Below are 21,766 nucleotides of genomic sequence, written 5' to 3' on the forward strand. Positions count from 1 at the left end.
CCTGTCTGGTGATTTGGTAGTGTTTCACGACACAAGGTTTAGAAATGAATTAAATGTGTTAAGAACAACTACGACATTTTGACTACTTCGCAATAAGGTGTCCTGTGACAGAAACTCGACACAACGAGTATACAATGGCTCTACTACATGTGTGCAGATTTAGATAATTCAATAACATTTGCGTAACGACCCTTAGGTGGTCACATTTACATGGAAATGAACCACGAGTCGTCTCAATTTCACGCAATGAAAAATACAGTCTACTGAAAACACCGGTCCCTCCCATCGCGGTCAAGCTGTAGACACCTAGCGGCTAAATGGGCGGCCCTTTGTCCCGAACGGGGGATTTGATTGTACATCTTGATAATTAGCGCTTATTGGAAAAGCGACGTGGAAGGACAATAGATATATATGAAGTCCGCGTCTAGTTTTACCATTCCATTAAGATCATTTTTCAGGTATTCTCTACAGACGAGGCAGAGACAATTTAATGCATATGTTGAGTGAACATAAAGTACACAATGGCTGTAATAGCTTCAGGTCTCCCGGGATGATCGCTGGGCGGGGTTGAAGGCCTGAGGACTCTGGACAGGGCAGAACACTTCTGAGAGTCTGTTGAAGGAAAGTTCAAGCAGTAATCACAGCTCTCGGCAGCTTTGTACAGCTACTGAAAGAAACGCTGGATTTACAGCATCCAAAGGAGGTGTGTAGATCGGCTTTGTAGTGTGCAACAGTCTCTGATTAATCCAGAGTTGGACATGTTCAATAAAACTTTGATCTGATGTACCGGGGACGGCCATGGTATACAGGAAGGGTAGGCTTTGATGATTGGAGGCCAATTCTTGTTCACTGTTAGAGTGAGTCCGTGAACACTTCACACCTACAGACCGATAGCCTACCGCGTGTGAGCGCGGCAAACTCTCCATGTCGTCTGCTTGGCTGTATGTACTGGGGACGCTCGCCTCTCGCGAGCCCATCATTGATCAATAGACTCAGTTTGTTATGTATGGAGGTAACACCGATATGATTTAGAGCTTTAAAAGTAGCCAAGCTGTAACAGCGGACGGGCGCTTTAGCCATTCGGTGTCGTCTGCTGCAGGGCCGACCACTTGCTCGCCGCTCGCGGGAATTTGAACGGGCGTTTATCTCGCTGCTACGTCACGAGGCTTGGGAGTCCACAGTTTGTCATGTGTTCGGCTGAATGTCACATCCGACTTGAGCAGTTCTTAAGTAGGTCAAATTCCGACCACACCATATGAAGCGAAGCATGTTGTGAACTGATCGCGGATAACGGTGGAGTTTACTTTCCGGGGATTTTGCAATGTCTAGTCTGTGAGTGTGACGAAATCGGAGTGTCCAGTCATTCAAGTTCTCGGCGACATGGCCACGAAGTCGGAAAAGTTAGCTTTGTCTATTTTCACAGCCGTTTTGTTGCTAGTGGGGTTCGGGCTTGAACTTTCGGGTTCTTTCGTCCCGATGTGGACAGCCCCGAAAAATAAAACAGAAGGCGATGTGAGATTTAGTCTGTGGACTCGCGTGGAGTGTTTTGATACAATTTGTACAACAAAACAACTGAGAATAAAATGGGAGACTACGGAGTGTGTGGAAGAAAATGGACAGGAAAACTGCAAGAAAACCTCTGGATACAAAACCAAGCCCAAGACAGAGTGTCGGAAGGCAGACTATTGTAACAGTACTTGGCATCACGAAGAAGGTAAGCTTTGTTAAACTTTCTCATTATACAAGGATTCGGACGTTTAACAGTGTCCTTTGTTCAAACAAAGGAGCCAGGCCTGTTCAAGCTTTATAGAATGTCGTCCGGGTTCAGAGAGTTTGTTTACAGCTGGTGGAAGGGGGGTCGAGGGTTGTGATGGTTGTAAAGATTAATTAGGTTGATAAAGTAACTGTCCTGTGTGAGGGGTGCAGAAGGGAGGGTTTATTGTGTCCGTTACTGAGGGTGTTATATAATTACTTAACTACAGAGACCATCGGTATATTGTCTCTGCTTAAATATGGCTTAACAACTAGTTACAGAAAAACAAAATGTTTGAAAGTTTCATTGGAAGTCGAACAACTCTTTCTCTCAATTTCTTAAATCTAGGATCATTACTTGTTCTATCGCTGGAAAGCGGATACAGATTGCGTAAGTTTACGCGTTTATCCTCATTTCTACAAATAAGGATGTAAGTGACCATCCCTGTTGAAGCAGAACACCCCACTGGGTGATTGTTAACTTATACATCGGTAGGAAACTTAATTTGACAAGTTTTAAGTTCTATTGGTTTTTGAAAAGTCTGATAAATGTTATCTAACTGCAATAAGTACATAGATTTGTGATAAACTCTACACCATTAAGCTGAGAGTGCGAGACAAGATACGGAGTAAATAAAAAATGATTACAGGAAATATTAACAATAATTAATAAAAATGTTAGTTGATAATTATCCATTATATTATGATAGCCTTGCATCTTATGTCTATATTCCACATATCCTGTTTAGATGTAGATACCTGTCGCAGTATGAATAGTCTGACATTTTGATGACTCTAGATATAAATCTATTTTTGACATATATGTCAAGCACGGCGACGGTGCTGCATTCGTGAGCTGCTAGGCCGTGTGTCAGTTGAACATAAGGTAAATGATGGAAATAGTGTGAGAAATACGACTGAGATTTCTGGATGACAGGGCCATTGTTTCAACAGGACGCGTCGGTCTTCCTTATAATCGCGATACAGTCGCCATCATTACACGGTTGATGTCCAATTGAGATGAGAGAATATCTAGTGTACTCAGTCCGATTAGGACGAGCTGATGAATTATCTCGTCCCTGCTCTATGACCCAGGTAGCTGGATGATCCAGGAAAAGGAAACTGCTATTAGCCTCTGAAAGCTGAAGGCACGCAGCCCCTTTAAACCGCTCACACGCACCCCTTTCGTCCAAGCATAAAGGCCCTTTATCCAGTCGTAGAAAGCCAGCTTCTACCCAGACAAGTTTTTGAAATTTGAAAAGGAAAACCAATACATGTCGGCAGACTCATGGCTGTGACTAAATAACGCCTGTGTCCGTCTGGTCAATCTCAGCATCGTGTTGTAGATGCATGTGTTCAGCAATATGATCTACCAATCCTGCTTCCCATTCTTTCTGTTTGTCATTTGAAGACAATTCCGAGAATATACCTGTAGTCAATAGTAAGCCCAGCACTGTTCATGTATAGGGCAATGTCGTGGTCGAAATCGGGGTTGGCCAAAAAGTTGTCGATCACCTTTTTGTCAGTATTTCTTGTTATTTTTTTATATAAAATAAAACGCTAGTGCTTCCTGCCGCCTTCAACAATGACGGCTGTCGTCGTCTTTGATAGTTACGGAGCATAATTAAAGCCAGGGTAACTTAGTAACGTGTTTGGTGACCAATATCACCAGATGTAATATATGAAGTGAATATGCTACTTTTAAAACTGAAGATCCTCTAACCTGCTCGCTTATATCTCAGTCTTAGATATATTTTCCCAATGTCGAGACCCCCAGTGACTGTGATGGCGTCACCGACGAAATGCCTCATGTTTTCTTAACAATGAACGTTCATGTTGCACCACCTGCCCTCGGAGGAGATTCTACCTGCCTTTAATTCAGAACTTTAAGAGGTCGATTTCCTATGTTTAGTTGAGGTAATTTATTCATGTCTGTAGACCATCTTTACTGTCCCGAGACAAATTGAACTATTTAACGAAGCAGTGTAAATAATTGAACCCAGTCTCTCACTCGGAAACAATCGGAGACGCAGTTGGGCAAGCAAATTAAGATTCGTTCGGAGCAAACGATTGGGAATGATAGATGGGTACCAGTTACGTGGATCGAGGACAGACGGGGATTGTTATTTGACAGCGATATTCTGAAATAACGCAATGCCCTTGGGCTGGACTCGAGGCACGTCGCGTCCTTGTCACCTGTGCAGTATCTGTCGACAGGTGAGACATACCTGTAGGACAGGTGTGCTCGTTTACCTGGAGCAGACAGTCAAGGGGGGATGTATTGCAATGAACATGCCAAACACTGCTCACCTGAGCAAAACAAAAGATATTTTACGAGTAATCGCGCGTTGTGTTTTGTTGTTGTTAGGTCCGATTCAGAATGATTGTCAAAACATTTGTTCTTATATGTCTATACAAGACTCGACGTGTTAAATCTGCCCTTCACCACGACTATACAACATATATTGTATTTTGTTAAAGAAAGCCAATCGAGATGTAAAACATAGCCGAACTAGCTATATTTCACATTATGAAATCTGCATCAATACAGAACTTAAAGACGAAGATAATAATTTAATTGACCGTATGTGTTAGTCTAAAGTCTGTTAAACTAAGTTCGTTAGATTGATACTCCAGATATAATAAATGGTATCATTTTGTAATATTTTTATCATGTAAACAATTTTCCTAAAAACCCGCATCATCAAGCTAAGCCACAATGTAATGTTTGTATAAGATTTTTTAAAAATCCTTCCTTAAACTCGAGCTTCTGAGACGTGAAGGATCATGTTGTGGTGTGTCTGCGAGCCCCCGCTCCAAACGTTCCCACACCCCACGCCAGCCTCCCATGCCTTCAGGTCGAAACTCCCTACCAAGGATGAACATCAACCTTCCTCTTAACTGAACACCAACTCGGGCTGAGTATGAAATATTCACGTACTGAAACCAAATTATATGGATATTGTAGATTTGCCAGTGAAGGTAACACCAGACGTCGAAATTCAGAATTGTTGAAATGGCATATTTAAAAATGGAATCCTTTAAGTGAGTACTTTATTAAATTTTCTATAGGTTTTGTTTCATAGCTTCTCAGAGGAATGTGTTCCCTACTTTCAAAACTGAAACAAATGTTTCCTTTTGTGCAGGACATTTGACGTATGTATCATTTCCACGTCCTCCGATATAACGAATCCGACGCTGACAACTACTGCTTGACCTCATTATAAGGCAACAGGCAGACATAACAGCCATGTCGGGAAGCAGTACTTGAATATTTACACATGATAGTAATGTGTGCAGAGCCCGGCGCAAATCAGCTGGGAGCATCATTAAATAACCAGTTTAGTAGCGTCCGCTAAAACGTGCATATCTCTGAACAATAAACTTCATCCCTACCCGACCCACAACTCATTAACTTGTGATGACCAGTACCGTTACTTTGCTGGATTATGTTTTGATTGCACTCTGCATTTTACAGTTATATAACTGCGGTCTGTAATTAATCGAGTCTTGGTCATACGATCCAGTGATGAACAGCATGAGCATCGATCTAAGCCTGATCGGCCGATCCCGTTAGTCGCCTCTTCCGACAAACATGGGTTGCTGAACACCAATTGTAACCCGGATCTTCACGGGTCGTCGATCTGTAAGTTTTGGACACACGGCCAGACCAACGAATGGTTGACAACGTTGCCAACGCTCCATGCTGCCTGAGTTTGATTACCATAACATTTTGTCCCGCTTCACTTAGCCGTCGTATAGCTGCGACTATGGATACTCCCATTCGTCAACGTGGACTCGACATGGACTCACTTACATAGTATTGGGGAGGATCTATTCTCAGAAACACGCCTCACGGGTGTGTTAGGAGGAAGTAAAACTTCATTTTCGGAAGAAAGGTATTATAACATTCTGCGCGGAATGTCCTTACACCAAAACTTGTGTTTCCGGCTTCCCGACGGACCCAAATTTGGATTCCTGACCCTTACCCATGTTGTCTTTCAGTAGCATTTAGAATTTGTACATTGATGTGTAAGATATTTTTATGGATTAAACTTCTTTTTAATTTCTCTCACGACGTTTCGAGACCATTCCAGGTCCCTTCATCAGGTGAACTGGCCATGTTGAAGTTACCCATGTTGTTCTGGTTTTCCCCATGTTAATCATAATTTCGGCGTTTTCCGTGTTTTATTCACAGGCGAAACTGTGTTGCGCTTCATGACAGACAAACCAGTAAATACCTTTATATGAAAGAAGGATTTTTATGAAATTCACAATACCGTTTTTGACAAAAAACAAAACAAAACTGTACCCCTTCTTGAATATTCCCCAGACAAACAACAGAACGTAACAATAAAGGCCTTGACATCCTATATATTTTGTAGTGGCAAGCAGTTAGAAGGTTAAACCTTTGAATTTTGTTATCTTCGTCAACTGATGAATATTAATTATGAAGATGTATTTCAGTCATTAATAACAAAAATACATTCGTTTAGCTTTCTTTGATTGGAAATTTTGGTTAATAACCCCATTACTTTAGTGTCTAATTAGCGTATTCCCCAACGTATGACTGGAAGTTCGGAATACTTGTACACGTATGTACATATATATATATATATGTGTGTGTTTGGGGTCCTGATTATTCGGACTAGTAAGTTGAACTGTCCGTATCCTACCATGCGAAGAATTCACCATAAGGTTAGCAGTGCTGATTTATCGGGCTGTTGACTGAGCTACTCCGTCATTACCCCCGTCTTGCTTGGAGCTATGGGATGATGTAACTGCTTGTTCAATATCGACAAATACACTTAGATCATGCAAACATACTCAGGGGAAACTGATTATCTGTGGAGAGCCGTGTGAAATACGGCCAGCGATCTACGGGGGCAGGAGTAAGTGTTGCCGAGCAGTTAACACCAACTGTCTGCCGAGCATGAGGTAATAGATTGTAAGCTACAACAACGACGCCCTACCTTCAGCTACGACACCCTTCCTACAACTACGACATCCTAACCTCAACTGCGACGTATTATCCTCCACTACAACACCCTACCCACATGTACGACACCCTACCCTCAATTACGACGCTCTACCCTCAACTACGACACCCTACCCTCAACTACGACACCCTACCCTCAACTACGACGCTCTACCCTCAACTACGAGGCCCTACCCTCAACTACGACGCTCTACCCTCAACTACGACTCGCTACCATCATCGACGCAATCCCACCCTCAACTACGACACCCTACCCTCATCGACGCCATCCCACCCTCAACTAAGACATCTTACGACACCCTTCGCTCAACTACGACATCCTACCCTCAACTACGACACCTTACGACACCCTTTCCTCAACTAAGCCATCTTACGACACCCTTTCCTCAACTACGACACCTTACCCTCATCTACGAACCCTTCCCACAATTTCGACATCCTACCTACAGCTGCGTCGCCCTACCCCCAGCTAAGACGTCTTACGACATCCTATCTCCAGCTACACATCTTACGACATCCTACCCCCAGCTAAGACGTCTTACGACATCCTACCCTCATCTACGACATCCAGCCCTCAGCCAACTGGTCTGGGTATGGAGGTAGACAACTCGCAGAAAGAATTTCCCCGATTTCTCATGGTGTCACATTACTGCTCAATTAGTACCTAATACTGGGTGTTGTCTGGACATGTGTCAGGTTATTTACTATCGAACCATTATCTGTTTCCTTATGAGGACGCCCATATCTTATTTAGTTGTGTACGATATGTAGAATCGATCTTGGAGTAATTTGTGCTTGCTATTTAGGTTTCGGGCGGGAGGGTAGCCTAGTGGTTAAAGCGTTCGCTCGTCACACGGAAAATTCTGGTTCGATTTCCCATTTGGGTTCAATGGGTGCTGCCAACTTCTGGTGTTCACCGCCGTGATATTGCTGGAATATATCTAAAAGCGGCGTAGAACTGAAGTCACTCACTGGTTATGTAGCTGGAATATTGCTATATTGTCGTAAAACCATACTCACTCACCTGATTTCAACACTAAGCTAGGTAGGTACCGGATTTGAATGAGGGATCGAATCCTCGATTCGTCCTGTTTATGATCTGGATTGTCGGCGCTATCTTCACTCTCTCGGGTTTTCGACCGCCTCCGTGGTGCAGTGGTTGGACCGTCCGCCCGGAGAGCGGAAAGTCGCGGGTTCGATCCCCGACTGCGTCATACCAAAAGACGTTAAAATATGGTACTTGTTGGTCCCTGCCTGGCGCTCGGTATTAATGGGTACAACAAGGACTAGTCGGCTCGGAGTCAGAATAATGTGTCTGAGTGGGGTATTCATGCTTCACTGCGGCATGGTATCTCAGTGGGGTAGCACTATAAACCCAACTTCAGTCTGGGCTAGTACAAGCAGCCGCACATACACATACACACGCATGCACGTCGTCATATGAGCGAAATATTCTCAAGTACGACGTTAAATCCAATTTCACCTCACCTCACCTCTCGGGATTTCAGAAATGATGCTTCTATATGTGACAATTCAAGCTGTTGTCTAGAATTGATTTTCAGTAACCCATGCTCATAGTAAGAGGCGTCTAACGGGTCGGGTGGTCAGGCTCGCTGGCTTGGTTGACACTTGTCATCGCATCCAAGTTGCGTAGGTCGATGCTCATGCTGTTGATCACTGGATTGTCAGGTCCAGACTCGATTATTTACAGACCCCCGCCACATAGCTGGAATACTGGTGAGTGTGGCGTAAAACTAACCTCACTCACTCACTCAAGCTGTTGTTCCACAATAAAAATATTATCTTGGGGGAAAAACTGAAGCACTGTTCAGCACGGTAACAACCCCTCACCCACCGCATTTCTCTATGGTAGCGACGAGCTTAGATTCCTGTAGTATACATATACTCATCGCTAACACTCTGAAGGAACTGAAATGCTTTGGGATTATTCACCTCATCCTTTCTCCAACACGGCGAAAAAAGCGAGTTATATCTTTGAATAAGAAAATACGAAAAAAAGATAAGCAAACACGAAAAAGAAATTATTTTTTATATATAGTACCACGTGACCTATTTCGATTTGTTATCCATTTTGTCCGATGAAGCCAAACAGTGATACAATCCCTTGTGGATTGCAGCAACAAATTGAAAAGGAGTGGGGCGAGGTATTTAATCCCTTCCAGCTGAAATTTAAACTTGCTTTAGGAATTCAAGACCAGGTTCAGCTAGGAATTAAATATGTCCGAACAGGATGTATTGCTAAGTTAATTTCAACGATCGTACTGGGTGTAATTGATGGCCAAAATCGGAACTTCCGTACAGGGCTTAATGAGATAAAGACCAGGTTCTGACGGATCTTGCCTCCTTTATCCTTGACGCTCCCATTCACTGACTTACACAAAATACAAGTAATGGCTTCTTTATGCAACGACGTCTTTGAAGCATAAAGGCAGGGTGGCTTTGCTCGAAGGATTTGTGGATACATGTGTTTAATATTGGGAAATCCTTCAGAAAATGTCGAGGAGCGGTGACCCTGGGTGATGTTGTATAAAGCGACCTCAGGGCTAAGGTGATCGTAACTCCCTTACCTTAACATAGACTTACGACTTGCCTAGCGCTAAGGTTGCTTTGTACAATGGCACCCTGGTCGCCTAATGTCACGTCTATTGTTGATTATGTTACGTCTATTGTTGCTTACGTTGCGTCTATTGTTGCTTACGCTGCGTGTATTGTTGCTTACGCTGCGTGTATCGTTGGTTATGCTGCGTGTATTGTTGCTTACGTTACGTCTATAGTTGCTTACGTTGCGTCTATTGATGCTTACGTTGCGTCTATTGTTGCTTACGTTACGTCTATTGTTGCTTACGTTGCGTCTATTGTTGCTTACGTTACGCTGCACAGAATGGCAAGCCATGGGTGTTTAGTAATTGTGTTTTTTAAAGAGGCAAGTCCAGATAAGCGGACCGTTAGAGGGTCGACGTGTTCTTTTAATGCATATTTAAGATATAATCATATAACCTTTTTATTATTACCCTATATACCTGTGCAAGTCTAGGTCCATGGGCGAACACCAGCACTCTATCCCCCCACCCGCTGGCTCCTGCCCTGTGGGTAACGTAGAAGAATGACCCCGGATCATATCTTCCTCAGCGTATTTAATTTCATATCTACATCAGCATATTTGATCTTGCGCATGTAGGTGCAAAATTTTAAACTGTTGAAATGCCACAGTATTTTGAGCGCAAAATTCATTTTCAAACGAGTGAAAAATTAATTGGGAAGCCGAGTTCATTGTGTTTGCACTGCGACAATGTTTGTCAAATCTGACCAAGATTGGATTGCTTCGCTTCATCTCCGGTGAGAATATGTCACGTTGTATTGAAATGGAATACTTATAAAAGGAAAAATTAATAAAGCTCCACAATGGCTTGCGAATATGCAACATCGAACCAACTGCTGCTCCGACATGTCGAGCTGATACACAAACTTTACTTCATGGGTGTTTGATAATGATTGATACTGCGAGATTCTGGATCGTACGTCAAAAGCAAGTTAATTATTGATACCTTGGCTGCCGGTGACGCTAGAGAAGAGATCGTATGTCCTCTCCCTTCGCAATAGTACATGGGTGGTGGTGTAGCACAGTGTTTAAAGCGTTGGCTCGTCACGCCGAAGACCCGGGTTCGATTCCCCACATAGGTACAATGTGTGAAGCCCATTTCTGGTGTCCCTCGCCATGATATTGCTGGAATATTGCTAAAAGCGGCTTAAAAACTTGCTCAATCTGTCGAATCCCGGTTTGCCCAGGGATACCCCTGCTCTATCATTTCGGGTTTTTCTCCCATGCTGTAACTGAAGTACTGATCAAACCAACTCACTCACTCAGTCGTTCAATGGCGCCATGGGGAACTGAGTTAATGTTTTGTCCACTTTGGCAAAACGCAGCTGCGGGCGAATTTGTAGACAAATTTCAACCAAAACAAAATGGTCGCTTCCCGAACGTTTTCAAACAAATGATCCGTCTACAATCCCCAGAATGAACATGGGTCTATTTGTTCAGAACAAGCCTCCCCAAAGCACCCCAGCCCCTGAAGACACGCAGAACAAGCAGGGCGTAATTGGGTTGGTTGTACACACACTGCATGCTGGGTCGCCATCAAGCAATAATACAGACCCGACACCAAGTGTTTGATAGCCGACTTTGAGCCATCGTTTGAGACAATGTTAGCTACGCTGAAACTGATCACAGACACCGTTTATCTAAGTTTACGACGTTGAAACTTCGAGTTATCCGAAGTTCAACATAACCTGATTGGAAGATGACTGTATAAGGAATATAGACAATGGCCAGAGAATATATGGCTGTGGCAGGGGTCATACCTCTACATCGAGACAACTATGAGTTCGACAGATCAAGGGGTCGGAGGGGCAGCCTAGTGGTTAAAGCGTTCGCCCGTCACGCCGAAGACCCGGGTTCCATTCCCCCCATGGGTACAATGTGAGAAGTCCATTTCTGGTCTTCCCCGCCGTGATATTGCTGGAATATTGCTAAAAGCGGCGTAAAACCAAACTCAGTCAGTCAGTCAGTCTTCCCCGCCGTGATATTGCAGGAATATTGTTAAAAGCGGCGTAAAACCATGCTCACTCGACTCATCAACGTTCGACACAAAAGTGTTTAACAGGACCTACTTAGTAGTGTTGGTCGCGTCGTTGGTAGAATTCAGGTACAGAGATAAATTCTGATTTGGTTTTGATTTATTCTATTGGTTGGTGTATGCGTTGTTGCCATTTTGAAAACCATCTAACTCTGTAACCAGGCCATCGTTATAGTGGTAAATATTGGGCATGCTGTAAAACTCATTCAGGAAATTGGGATATATTTGAACTGTAAAGCATTTCAGGTACACATTATACGAAAGTACAAGTTAAATATTTGCTTAAACAAATGAGTAAATTGATTACCTCCCTTGATAATAACCGGAACTACATAACGCCGCAGTTTGCAAAAGAGGGCTTAAACAATGCTGAAATGTCAGAGCGCGTAGCCCCTTGTTTAGTGGCTGCATTAATCCCTCAATGGCAACATAGGAGATTTATTGGCTGGGTGTATATCTCAACTTGAGTGGTCAGTGGATTCGTCAGAGCTCGTGAACCTTCGTGACCTCCACACAGGCAGTTCGGCTTCGGCAGGACGTAACGAGTCTTCACGAAAGTAGCCGATCGCAACACTGATCTCGATAGTACAGCCCAGTGATTACATGGACCAATCGATAAAGTAATTAGTTTTGAGGAATAGTCATTATCTTAACTCTGCGGGTAATTAAGATCAGCGGCCATGAAGCCAAATGAAACGGCAATGTTAATATCCACCACGGAACGTATAAAAAGTCTGTATGAAGTCAGGATACCGAAAATACTCAAATTAATGTGCGGAACATTAATACAGTGACCCGTCTCATCTATGCTTTCATGTGTGGCGTGATCAGGAGGATAGATGACTGATCCAAATACTCGTTCTCTTTCATGGTTCGGCTAATGGACGAATGTTACGATTACCCCAAGCGGTCATCAGTCATGCAATGAGACTGTAGGTTTGAGGGTGACCCTATTGAAGCCACTCACTGTTTTAAGCGAAGCAGGAAAGGACCAGAATATATTCCACGCCTTCACACATTCAGCAGCGCTCGTTCTGTGCCTATATACATGTACGTCACGTGTTTCCGGAATTGCACAAATGGTCACGGAAAGTTTTAACTCCGTCTGCCGAACGTAATAGCCAAGTGGTTAAAATTTTCGCTCGTCACTCCGATGGCCCGGCTCTGATTCCCTGGCTTTGGCGTGTTTTTTGTTTACCCCGACATTAACCAAAGTCTTTGAAAGGCATTTAAAACTTCATATTCTTATTCACCTAGGGGCGGCGAGGTAGCCTAATGGTTAAAGCGTTCGTTTGTAAAGCCTACGACCCAGGTTCGACTCCCCACATGGGTACAATTAAACTAAGGCTTAGTCTCTGAATATATATAATTTTGATAGTAACAAACAAGCCCATTTATATTGAAAAGGAGCCCTAGGGAGACCAGAGACCTGAACCTGAGGAAATCTAGACTTGCTTTATTTAGTGCTTTAGCACTGCAGAGAGGGCTTGGCAGTAGGGAAATTAAAGTGGTTCAGGGACTGTGAGACAGACTAAGGTACAATGTGTGAAGCCCATTTCTGGTGTGCCCCGTTGATATTGCTGGAATATTGTTAAAACTTCACTCACTCACTCTTTTTCATCCATCAGTGGCTGATTATATTACATAATGCTCGTGGATCGTGACTTTCAACCATTGACTTTGAAACGCTGACAGTTGCACAGTGCATTATATCTTGAATTGTTCAGGGAGTCTATATGAGCCTTAAGTATATTCCCTCCCTTGTCATCGATACATGCAGCATGTGATCGTTGTTATCACCACGATACACTCAGGGTATTCAGTTCCCCGGCCATAATGCATTAATCAGATAACATGCACGTTCTACTTATGCATACAGCTGTTTTGTGGCTTGTCAGCGGTATTTCGGTACAATCGACGGAGCAGAGACACCTACGTATCCATTACATTGTTTACATACAGATTACACTGTAACCTGAGTTGAATGTACATGTTTACATACACGTGAGCTATAGATATTGCATATTACATGTTCGTTTAGATAGCAACTTGTACCCTTTGGAATGGAAGTTGGCGACGAAAACTTTTTATCTTCGAAATTGGTGGAGCTAATTTCACCATTAGCTAGACAAGCTAATTCCTCTGATATTTCAGGGATCCAGTCATTCCAGCCTGACTATTCCCAGGTGTTGACGTTATGACGTCATAGAAGAAACATGGTCAAAGGATATTTAAAAAAACAAACAAACAATAAAACAAACAAAAATACCAGCAAACTCCCCCCAAATATCAGCAACATATCTTAACTGTGCAGTGTATTTATTTGTAAACAGGGACAATATATTGGTGATAACATTCATTCAGTTATAACATTCCTTTGTCAAACACTGTGGGCTGTGGATAACACAATGCCTTTATAACTTAGTGTCGCTTTGTTTGTCGGATAAAGCTCGGCTGTGACCTAGTTTATTATCTTTCTCACCTCTTACGGTACACAATGTTAATATACTACGCTGGATACTAAAGGCGGGAGAAATTAGCTATTGTTTTCCGCTTCCAACTATACACAGCCAAGACAAGTCGCGCAATTGCTAATCCTTCGTCATTTTGTTTTATACAAAGGATATTGACTGGGGACCATTTCCATACTGTTATTTTTTCATAATCAAGTGGGTGAGTGAGTTTGGATTGACGCTGCCTTTAGCAATATTCCAGCAAATTCACCATGGGGAACACCAGGGCCCAGTTTCACAAAGCTCTCGTAAGCCGAAGATACTGTAACATAGGAGGTACGAATGCTACGAGAAAAGTTACGAGATCTTAGGCTTTATAAGAGTTTTCTGAAACGGGGCCCAGAATTGGGCTTCACACATTGTACCCATATGGGGAACGAACCCGGGTGTTTGGCGTGACGAACGAACGCTTTAACCACTAGGCTACCCCATATCCCACAAAACAAATAGTTTGCAGAGAGGTGAATGGGCTTCCTCAGTGGGTAGTGCCAACAATCTGTATCATTTCAAGTTGGTGGGATAGCGTGGTGGTTAGGATGAGCTGCTAATGCCAACATGGCCCCTATACCCCTCAAGGAGCTGAGAAACAAAATCGAGTGCACACTGAACCGTCGACAGGAGTTTTGATAATGTATTACCAGAAACCTTCACTTCATGAATGTCATTTGGCGCTTTAAAAATATTAAACCTTACATATAAAATGTTAATCCAGCAAGACCTCGGAGGTTAACGCTTGTCTGGTCTGAAGTAATCTGAGGGTATCACTCTCTTAGCCGTCTGCGGTACACTGTACACCATCGCTAAACGCACGACTGCCTAGCGAAGGTTTAACAAACGCTTCACGCGCGCATCTAAAACACATCAATTCTGGCCCGTCATGGCTGATTTTCTACACATCAACCTGAGAGTACTCAAAACCTACTTGTTTTCTCGAATCTTTATCAGACTGTTTGGCCCAAAGTATCTTGTACCACATGAACCCTTTACTCTACGTCTCATTCGTATGGTAATGTCTGAAAGAAGCGGATGCTGCCGGGTGCAAAACAGACGGATGGTTGCCATGGTAACATTATCTGATGAGATCAAGTATCTTTGGTCACTGGAAGGATACAGCTGCATATTTACCTTTTGTATACGACATTTAATTAAACTCGAGTCAATATCATTTTGTCTGCAACAGGACAGTGGACAAACCAACTGTCGGCGACCAGACTCGCCTGCTTAACAACACGAGTCGGTGCGCGACATAACTTCTAATTTCAATGTTTTGGGAAGAAAAGACGACAATGTTTATACCGACTTCGTAATGATGATCCATACCGAATAGGATATTTATTGTGACATGGACTTTATTTTTATGTCTACATTGGCTTTGAAACATAACCGGTTCGTCTGGTCTGCAGGGGTAATGATGATAAACGGTATTGCTGCCAGCGTAACTGCCCTGGCTTCAAAATATAGCTGTAGATGTCGTTGCTATGTCATTTCTCATCGTCAGATGTGACAACGCAAATGTCCATAAAGTGATGAAATATCCATTTTAGGATTTTGTATCCTCGTAGCGGGTTGATTAAAAAGTCACTCTTCACATTAGAAACTCTAGCCGTGACATTTCAACCTAATATACATTAATACACTCCAAAATAGTCCCTAGATTGGTACACGCTCGACGTTGTAGATTATATCAGTTCAGACTGCTAGATGCATTTGTAATACATAGTGAGTTAATTTGTTTGTTTGTTGTTTAACTCAACACTCGGTAATATTCCAGCTATATGACAGCGGTATGTAAATAATCGAGACTGAACCAGATAAGCCAGTGATCAACAACATGAGCATCGATCTAATCTAACAATCAAGTGTTTTCTGCCTGTATCGGCGTGGGCGTGGTTGTTTCACGTGCGTCGCATGATCTCAGCGCCTGTCGCGTGACATGGTGTCAAATTTCATATTCTTTAAGTTTATCAAAACGAACTCGCAGGTTCATACCAAGTGTACCTCGATCAGGTAGTGTCGCGAATGTTACGCAGTTTCACACAGGAGGTCATAAAACGTTACCTAGACTTGAAACAAGTCATGTATATTTTTTTCAAAATACCTACAGTAATAAACTGTTTTTATTAACAGATAAAGTGTTATAGTAAATCATTAACAATAAAGTTTGGAAAACAAATTCTGAAAAACAATTTGACTGTAAATTGATTCCCACACTCAACCTTCGCAACGAAGACCAGAACCAGTCTAGACTGGGTTCCCACAGCTCGGGATTGTCAACATCACCTCGACACGTATCCCAGAGTGAAAACTAAACCAGATGTTAAGCTGAAAAACACCCATGCCCAAATATAGCTCGTAAACTCCGCGTCCCCAGAAATCTCTCAGAAGACTGGAAGCAGAGTGAACACTTGTTCATTTGTCGTTAAATTAATAAACGTTAGCAATATGAGCCTTGGAGATAACGGTAATTATCAATCAGCTGGCCAAATTAATATCAATCAATCATGAACATGTCATAATTGTCCGGCTTCTGAAACGATACGGGCGTAGTTTATGAATAGACGCTACAAGTATTGACCATCGGCGAAAGACCATTGTCCGAAATGAAAGGGGTTTCGCAAAGGAGCTCTAAGCTGTTTGATGAATGTCCCTTGAAAGAGTATTTGCATAATATTAACTTACTGTATATAGAGTGCCTTTTGGAAATCATGGGTTACATTATTAAGAGAGTTATAACGTTTTGTTCAAGAAATGGATATCCCCAATTAAGGGTTGTTGGAATTAACGAACAAATGAGGACGGACGGGTGTAAGCTGAATCCAGTAAACCACGTGTTATTTATTTATTTATTTATTTAAATATTTATTTATTTATCTATCTATCTTTTTATTATTTTGTAATGTATTTATTTTTATTTTTTATTATTATATTTCTTTTGGGAGGGGGCTTGGTGTGTGTCGTTTCATGGCATTTGCTTAATATTTATTAATCGAAATGAGTATTACAAACCACGACTATGACGAACTGAAATTAGTGGTCTCTTTGAATTCTTTATTAACGTAGTTTGAAGTAGTAACAACAGACATGGAATGACTTAATACAAAGGTCTATTTGGTTATGGCGTTATACAATGAACGGATATCATTTGGTGTATATGGCCTAACGTTCCTCTAAAGTATCAGAGATCTCCATGTTTGATACCTAACACAATGCTGGATCATAGGTCAGTCTCGATTCTCGGGGAAAATTTGTTTTACGGAATATATTTTCAGATAAATGCAGTCAGCGGTATTGTCAACTGAAACTAGTCGAACGCTGAAGTGAGTGTTAACTCCATATACCCCATCCCCAGTGTATCAACTTCATATCAGGTGGGGCAGCCTAGTGGTTAAAGCGTTCGGTCGTCACGCTGAAGACCCGGTTTCGAGTCCCCTAATGGGTACAATGTTGTGTGAAGCCCATTTTTGGTGTCCACCGCCGTGGTATTGCTGGAATATTGCTCAAATATATTGCGGCGTAAAAGTAAACTCAGTCACTCACTGCAGGTGCTACAGGTATCATCTACACGTTTTGTGTTTCTGAGACTTCGGTTGTGAGTAATCCAATCAAGTGTGATTATATTTCTAACGAGGACACTTCTTCACTGAATCCTTTTAGCACACGGTTCCTGTCCTGGAAATATGTTTAAAGCATCTGAACGAAGGACAGATTTACCACTGCATTACGACTACAGTAAAACGGCTCAACTGCCGTAAATCAGTATGTCGTAATGGATGCTTCCGATGGGCCTAGCGCCATATCAGCCACTGCTCGGGTAGCTGAAAGTCAATAATCCTTAAAATTCAGAAAATCTTTCAGAATCCCGATGACACTTAAGATAATGAGCAAATGGCTAAGCATTATGATTACCTTTGTTAGCAGTAATCCATAGATAGGCTCATTATCTCGCCAGCCATGTTTAGTAATTACGGCATGCTGGTGTTACGCTATTGCTGCAATTAGTGGATGTTTATGGCGTAGCAATTTGTTACAAACACAAGATGAAAACATAATTAGAGGTTTAAAACTAATTTTCTTTTCCCTTCCAGCGAAAGAAGCTCCCAAACAAACTGAAATTAGTCAGGAACAGGTTTCCAAGGCAACACTCCTATATGTACTCGGGGTTATGTTAAGTATAGGGGCGTCATTATGTTGGTTTACAAGCGCTGACAATGATAACTATTGAAATATAGCATATACCTGACAAAGACCTGACTACCTTATTGAACGTGGACTGGAACCTTGGTCCCGATCTACAAAGCGTTCGTAACGTTACGACCTGTCGTAACTCTGTATTCAATGTATACTCTGCGACTGCGACTTTTGAGTTTCATGTCGAAGGCCCGGTTGGTTTCATTCATAAAATGTCGATTTTTTCAACTGGTGGATATTTCAGCCTCGAAGCGTAAGATCTGTCCACTTTTTTACGCCTCGTTTTTAATGAGAATAGCCATTGACATCATATTCGTGCTATTGTGAGTCAAAGTAAAACTATATTAAGTTGTGACGTCAACAGAAACATCAGAAAGGGATGTTCTATGGTCGCACCCATTCCGTGTGTACAAATCGATATGCTTATCATATCTGTTGCAATACTGCCATTGATCTTGTAACATTTGCGTTCCTATTTACATTCCAAATCTAAGTTTGGTTCATACGGAAGAAAAAATTAAAATAGATATGTCTGTTTTAGACTCTATTTATGGTCCAGTTGTAATATGTTCTGATATGTGTTTCATGGATTTATTAGTTTGTTGTGTAACGCCGCATTCAGCAATATTCCAGCTATATGACGGCTGTCTCTAAATAATTGAGGCTGGACCAGACAGTCCAATGATCAACATCATGAGCATTGACCTACGCAATTAAGGATACGTTATTTATTGGGATTAATGGATGGGTAGCCTAGTTGTTAACGCGTTTGCTCGTCACGCTGGTTCGATTCCAAACATGGGTGTTATATGAAGCCCATTTCTTGTGTCCCCCGCCGTGATCACTTGCTGACGTATCCCCCAGATAAACCAATGTGCCTTTTCTCCATTTTTTTGATAAATACCCTGCACTTTTCATTTCGGAACTTACGTCACCATGTCAAGCTCTATTGTCAACAACTTAGCATTGGATTTCTCTCGCTCATATGTGTAATCTGATTGGATGGCTGGTCTCAGTGACGTGTCTTTGGCATGTGGTTCTAGCTGAGCGAACTGCGGTATATACTCCAACAAAATGGAGATATACTTAGAAGGATAGACTAACATTTAGTCTCTGAGATGAACATATTTCAAAACGGTTTCTAAATTATTTTCGTAAAACATTATAAATAGGGGCCCAGAGACTGCGCACCTCCCAGACTAAGGCTTAGTCTATGAATACATATCTTTAAAGTAATATCAGTTTGTCGCCTTCAAAATTTCCTTTCCCCCTCTACTATGAGATAAAAAATATTTTCAAAAGACATAAATCCCTCTGACTATGCTTCTGTCAGACACCGAATCACAAAGTCCAGAGCTATCTTTTATACAACGACATCACGTAACATAAACAATGTAGGTCACATTTATGTATTTGTGTCAAAACGAACCTAAGCTCTCGCCAGGGAACATCACGAATCTGAAAATCAAATACGAAAGAGAATTACGATTTGTCTGCCTCACAAGAAAATAGATATCCTCATCAACCTAGAAGGCTTCACCAAGACCGGAAGTCGTGATCAGCTCTCATGAATATTGCATGATGGGAAGAGAGTAAATCGCCCCATACTCATTCCTATTTTCCAGAGTGATCTTGCACGCAAGATTATATCTTAGCACTAAACCCACGGGGCACTAAAAGCATGAAGATCGCCCATAAACAATGTCGACGTTATCATTCATAGCCGTCTTTACTTTGCTTATTGCGGGCGGCTTAAGAACTTTGACCCAAAATATAGATGTGTATCCTTCCACAACATTGAGATTGCTAATGGTGTTTTGACTCTGTTGAAAGGGGTCAGTGTATCGTTACTTTAAATTGTTAGTGTTATCACGATCTATTGAGGTTTTCATTACACCACGGATACGTGTTATAGAGTCAGTTGATGGCATGCATGTTTTAATAGGCTGGAATGGATACTGTTGTCGCTTAAATTTCAATTGTCATAATTGATGTTTTTAAAACGTGTTGAAATGCAGCATCACCCTCTAAAGAAAACTGTATTTGGCAAACGCTTGTCTATGAAATGTGTAATTTGGAAACGAAAAGATTCATTTAAATTGAAAAGGAGCCCATGGGAGATTCAATACATGAGGAATATCTAGACTTGCTCTATTTCGAGCTTTTGTATTACAGATAGGGTTGGACGGTAGAGAAATATTATGTTTCAGGAACTGTGAAACATAATCGATAGATCGCCTTAGATCGTACAAGACTGATTTCATACACCCGATAAAGGTAGTCATCGAAGGCTTACTTCTGATTCAAGCGAAACCGAGGTGCTGTTTTCGCGATTTAATGTAAATAATAATACTTTTGCATTAGAAATCGGGTACTTGTTTCTGGTAACTTTATCTTGAACCCAGTCAGTTATTGCAGGTTTATGGAGCGGTTGGGTAGTCTAGTGGTTAAAGCGTCCGCTCGTCACGCCGAAGACCCGGGTTAGATTCCCCACATGGGTACGATGGGTGAAGCCCTTCTGATGTTCCCAGCCGTGATATTGCTGGAATATTGCTAAAAGCGGCGTAAAACTACACTCACTCACTATTGCAAGTTTCTAGTATTCTCCTTTAAATGGAAATGCTTCTTTTCTACCCATCCCTCCCTTTTCTCAACGCTTTGTCCAAACACTACACTACCCCGCTGTGCACCCCTACCCCTCCCTGCACCTATCTACCCCTCCCACCTCTACCCAACACCCGTCGAGATAATTCCTAAGTATATATAGTATTACAGTGTAATCATGTCAGCATGTATGGGACTGTCCCCACCACTCCCATTCAGTCCCAGATAACGCCGAGAGCGACTGGTTTTGTTGGAGCACTGCGTGTCCACCAACCTATGTACACAGTCAGGATAATAACGGCTGACATAAGATTAAACACATTAAGTGTAAATCTGCATACATAAAATCGTTTGTTCTCCATTCACGGGAAATGACCTGTGGTATAATCAGACGCCCCGGCCCTTCAGGGTGTGACGCTTCTTATCCCCCTCCAACAACACACAGACAAACACTCCCCACCTCACGCCTCCCACGGCACTCCTCCTTTCTCCCTCCCTCTCCCACCCCCACCCCCACCCCCACTCTCTCACGGTGTTAGTCCTATGGCTATTATTTGCCCCAAACACTGCAGTCGGACGGTTGGTCATTTTAAATGAGCTCGTCTAAGATTAAGTATCACCCTAGGCAGCTGTGTTATTGTCGGTCAAGAGCTTATCAATCGTAGGTCAAAGGTCGTGATGATAGTAAGGACAACAACAGACCATGTGTATTATAAGAATATATACTGATGCTGTCAAAGAAACTTTAGTGATCAGATTTATTATGGGAATGTTTGTGTTGTATGTACACTGAGAATATAGTCTTTTAAAGTATCATCAGACATACATGATCACGCTCCTCCTGGTTCAGCATGTGCTGTATATGAAAATATTCAAATTTATAACCTTTCGTGAATCCGTTTTTAGAATCCATATTTACTATTTTGTCACAATTATCTCAACTGCAAGAAGAACGCCTCTAACAGGATATTTTTAAATTGGGAACACGTGTTCTTCTGTATTGATGATTGTCATGCATACTGAACCCAGTCAATTTTGAAATATGATGTACATTT

General features: G+C 42.1%; 1 protein-coding gene across 1 annotated transcript in view; it reads left to right on the forward strand.

Annotated features, from left to right (window-relative positions):
* The first annotated feature begins 750 nt into the window (after nucleotides 1-750).
* LOC124288815 overlaps nucleotides 751-21,766 on the forward strand; it is a 75,099-nt gene continuing 54,083 nt past the window's right edge. The window contains exon 1 of the mRNA XM_046725359.1: nucleotides 751-1,714. Within this exon, the coding sequence (XP_046581315.1) occupies nucleotides 1,381-1,714 (334 nt within the window). The 5' untranslated portion in view covers nucleotides 751-1,380. The remainder of the gene's footprint in view (nucleotides 1,715-21,766) is intronic.

Source organism: Haliotis rubra, unplaced genomic scaffold, assembly GCF_003918875.1.
Source record: "Haliotis rubra isolate DU_JTF1 unplaced genomic scaffold, ASM391887v1 Scf426, whole genome shotgun sequence".
NCBI lineage: Eukaryota > Metazoa > Mollusca > Gastropoda > Lepetellida > Haliotidae > Haliotis > Haliotis rubra.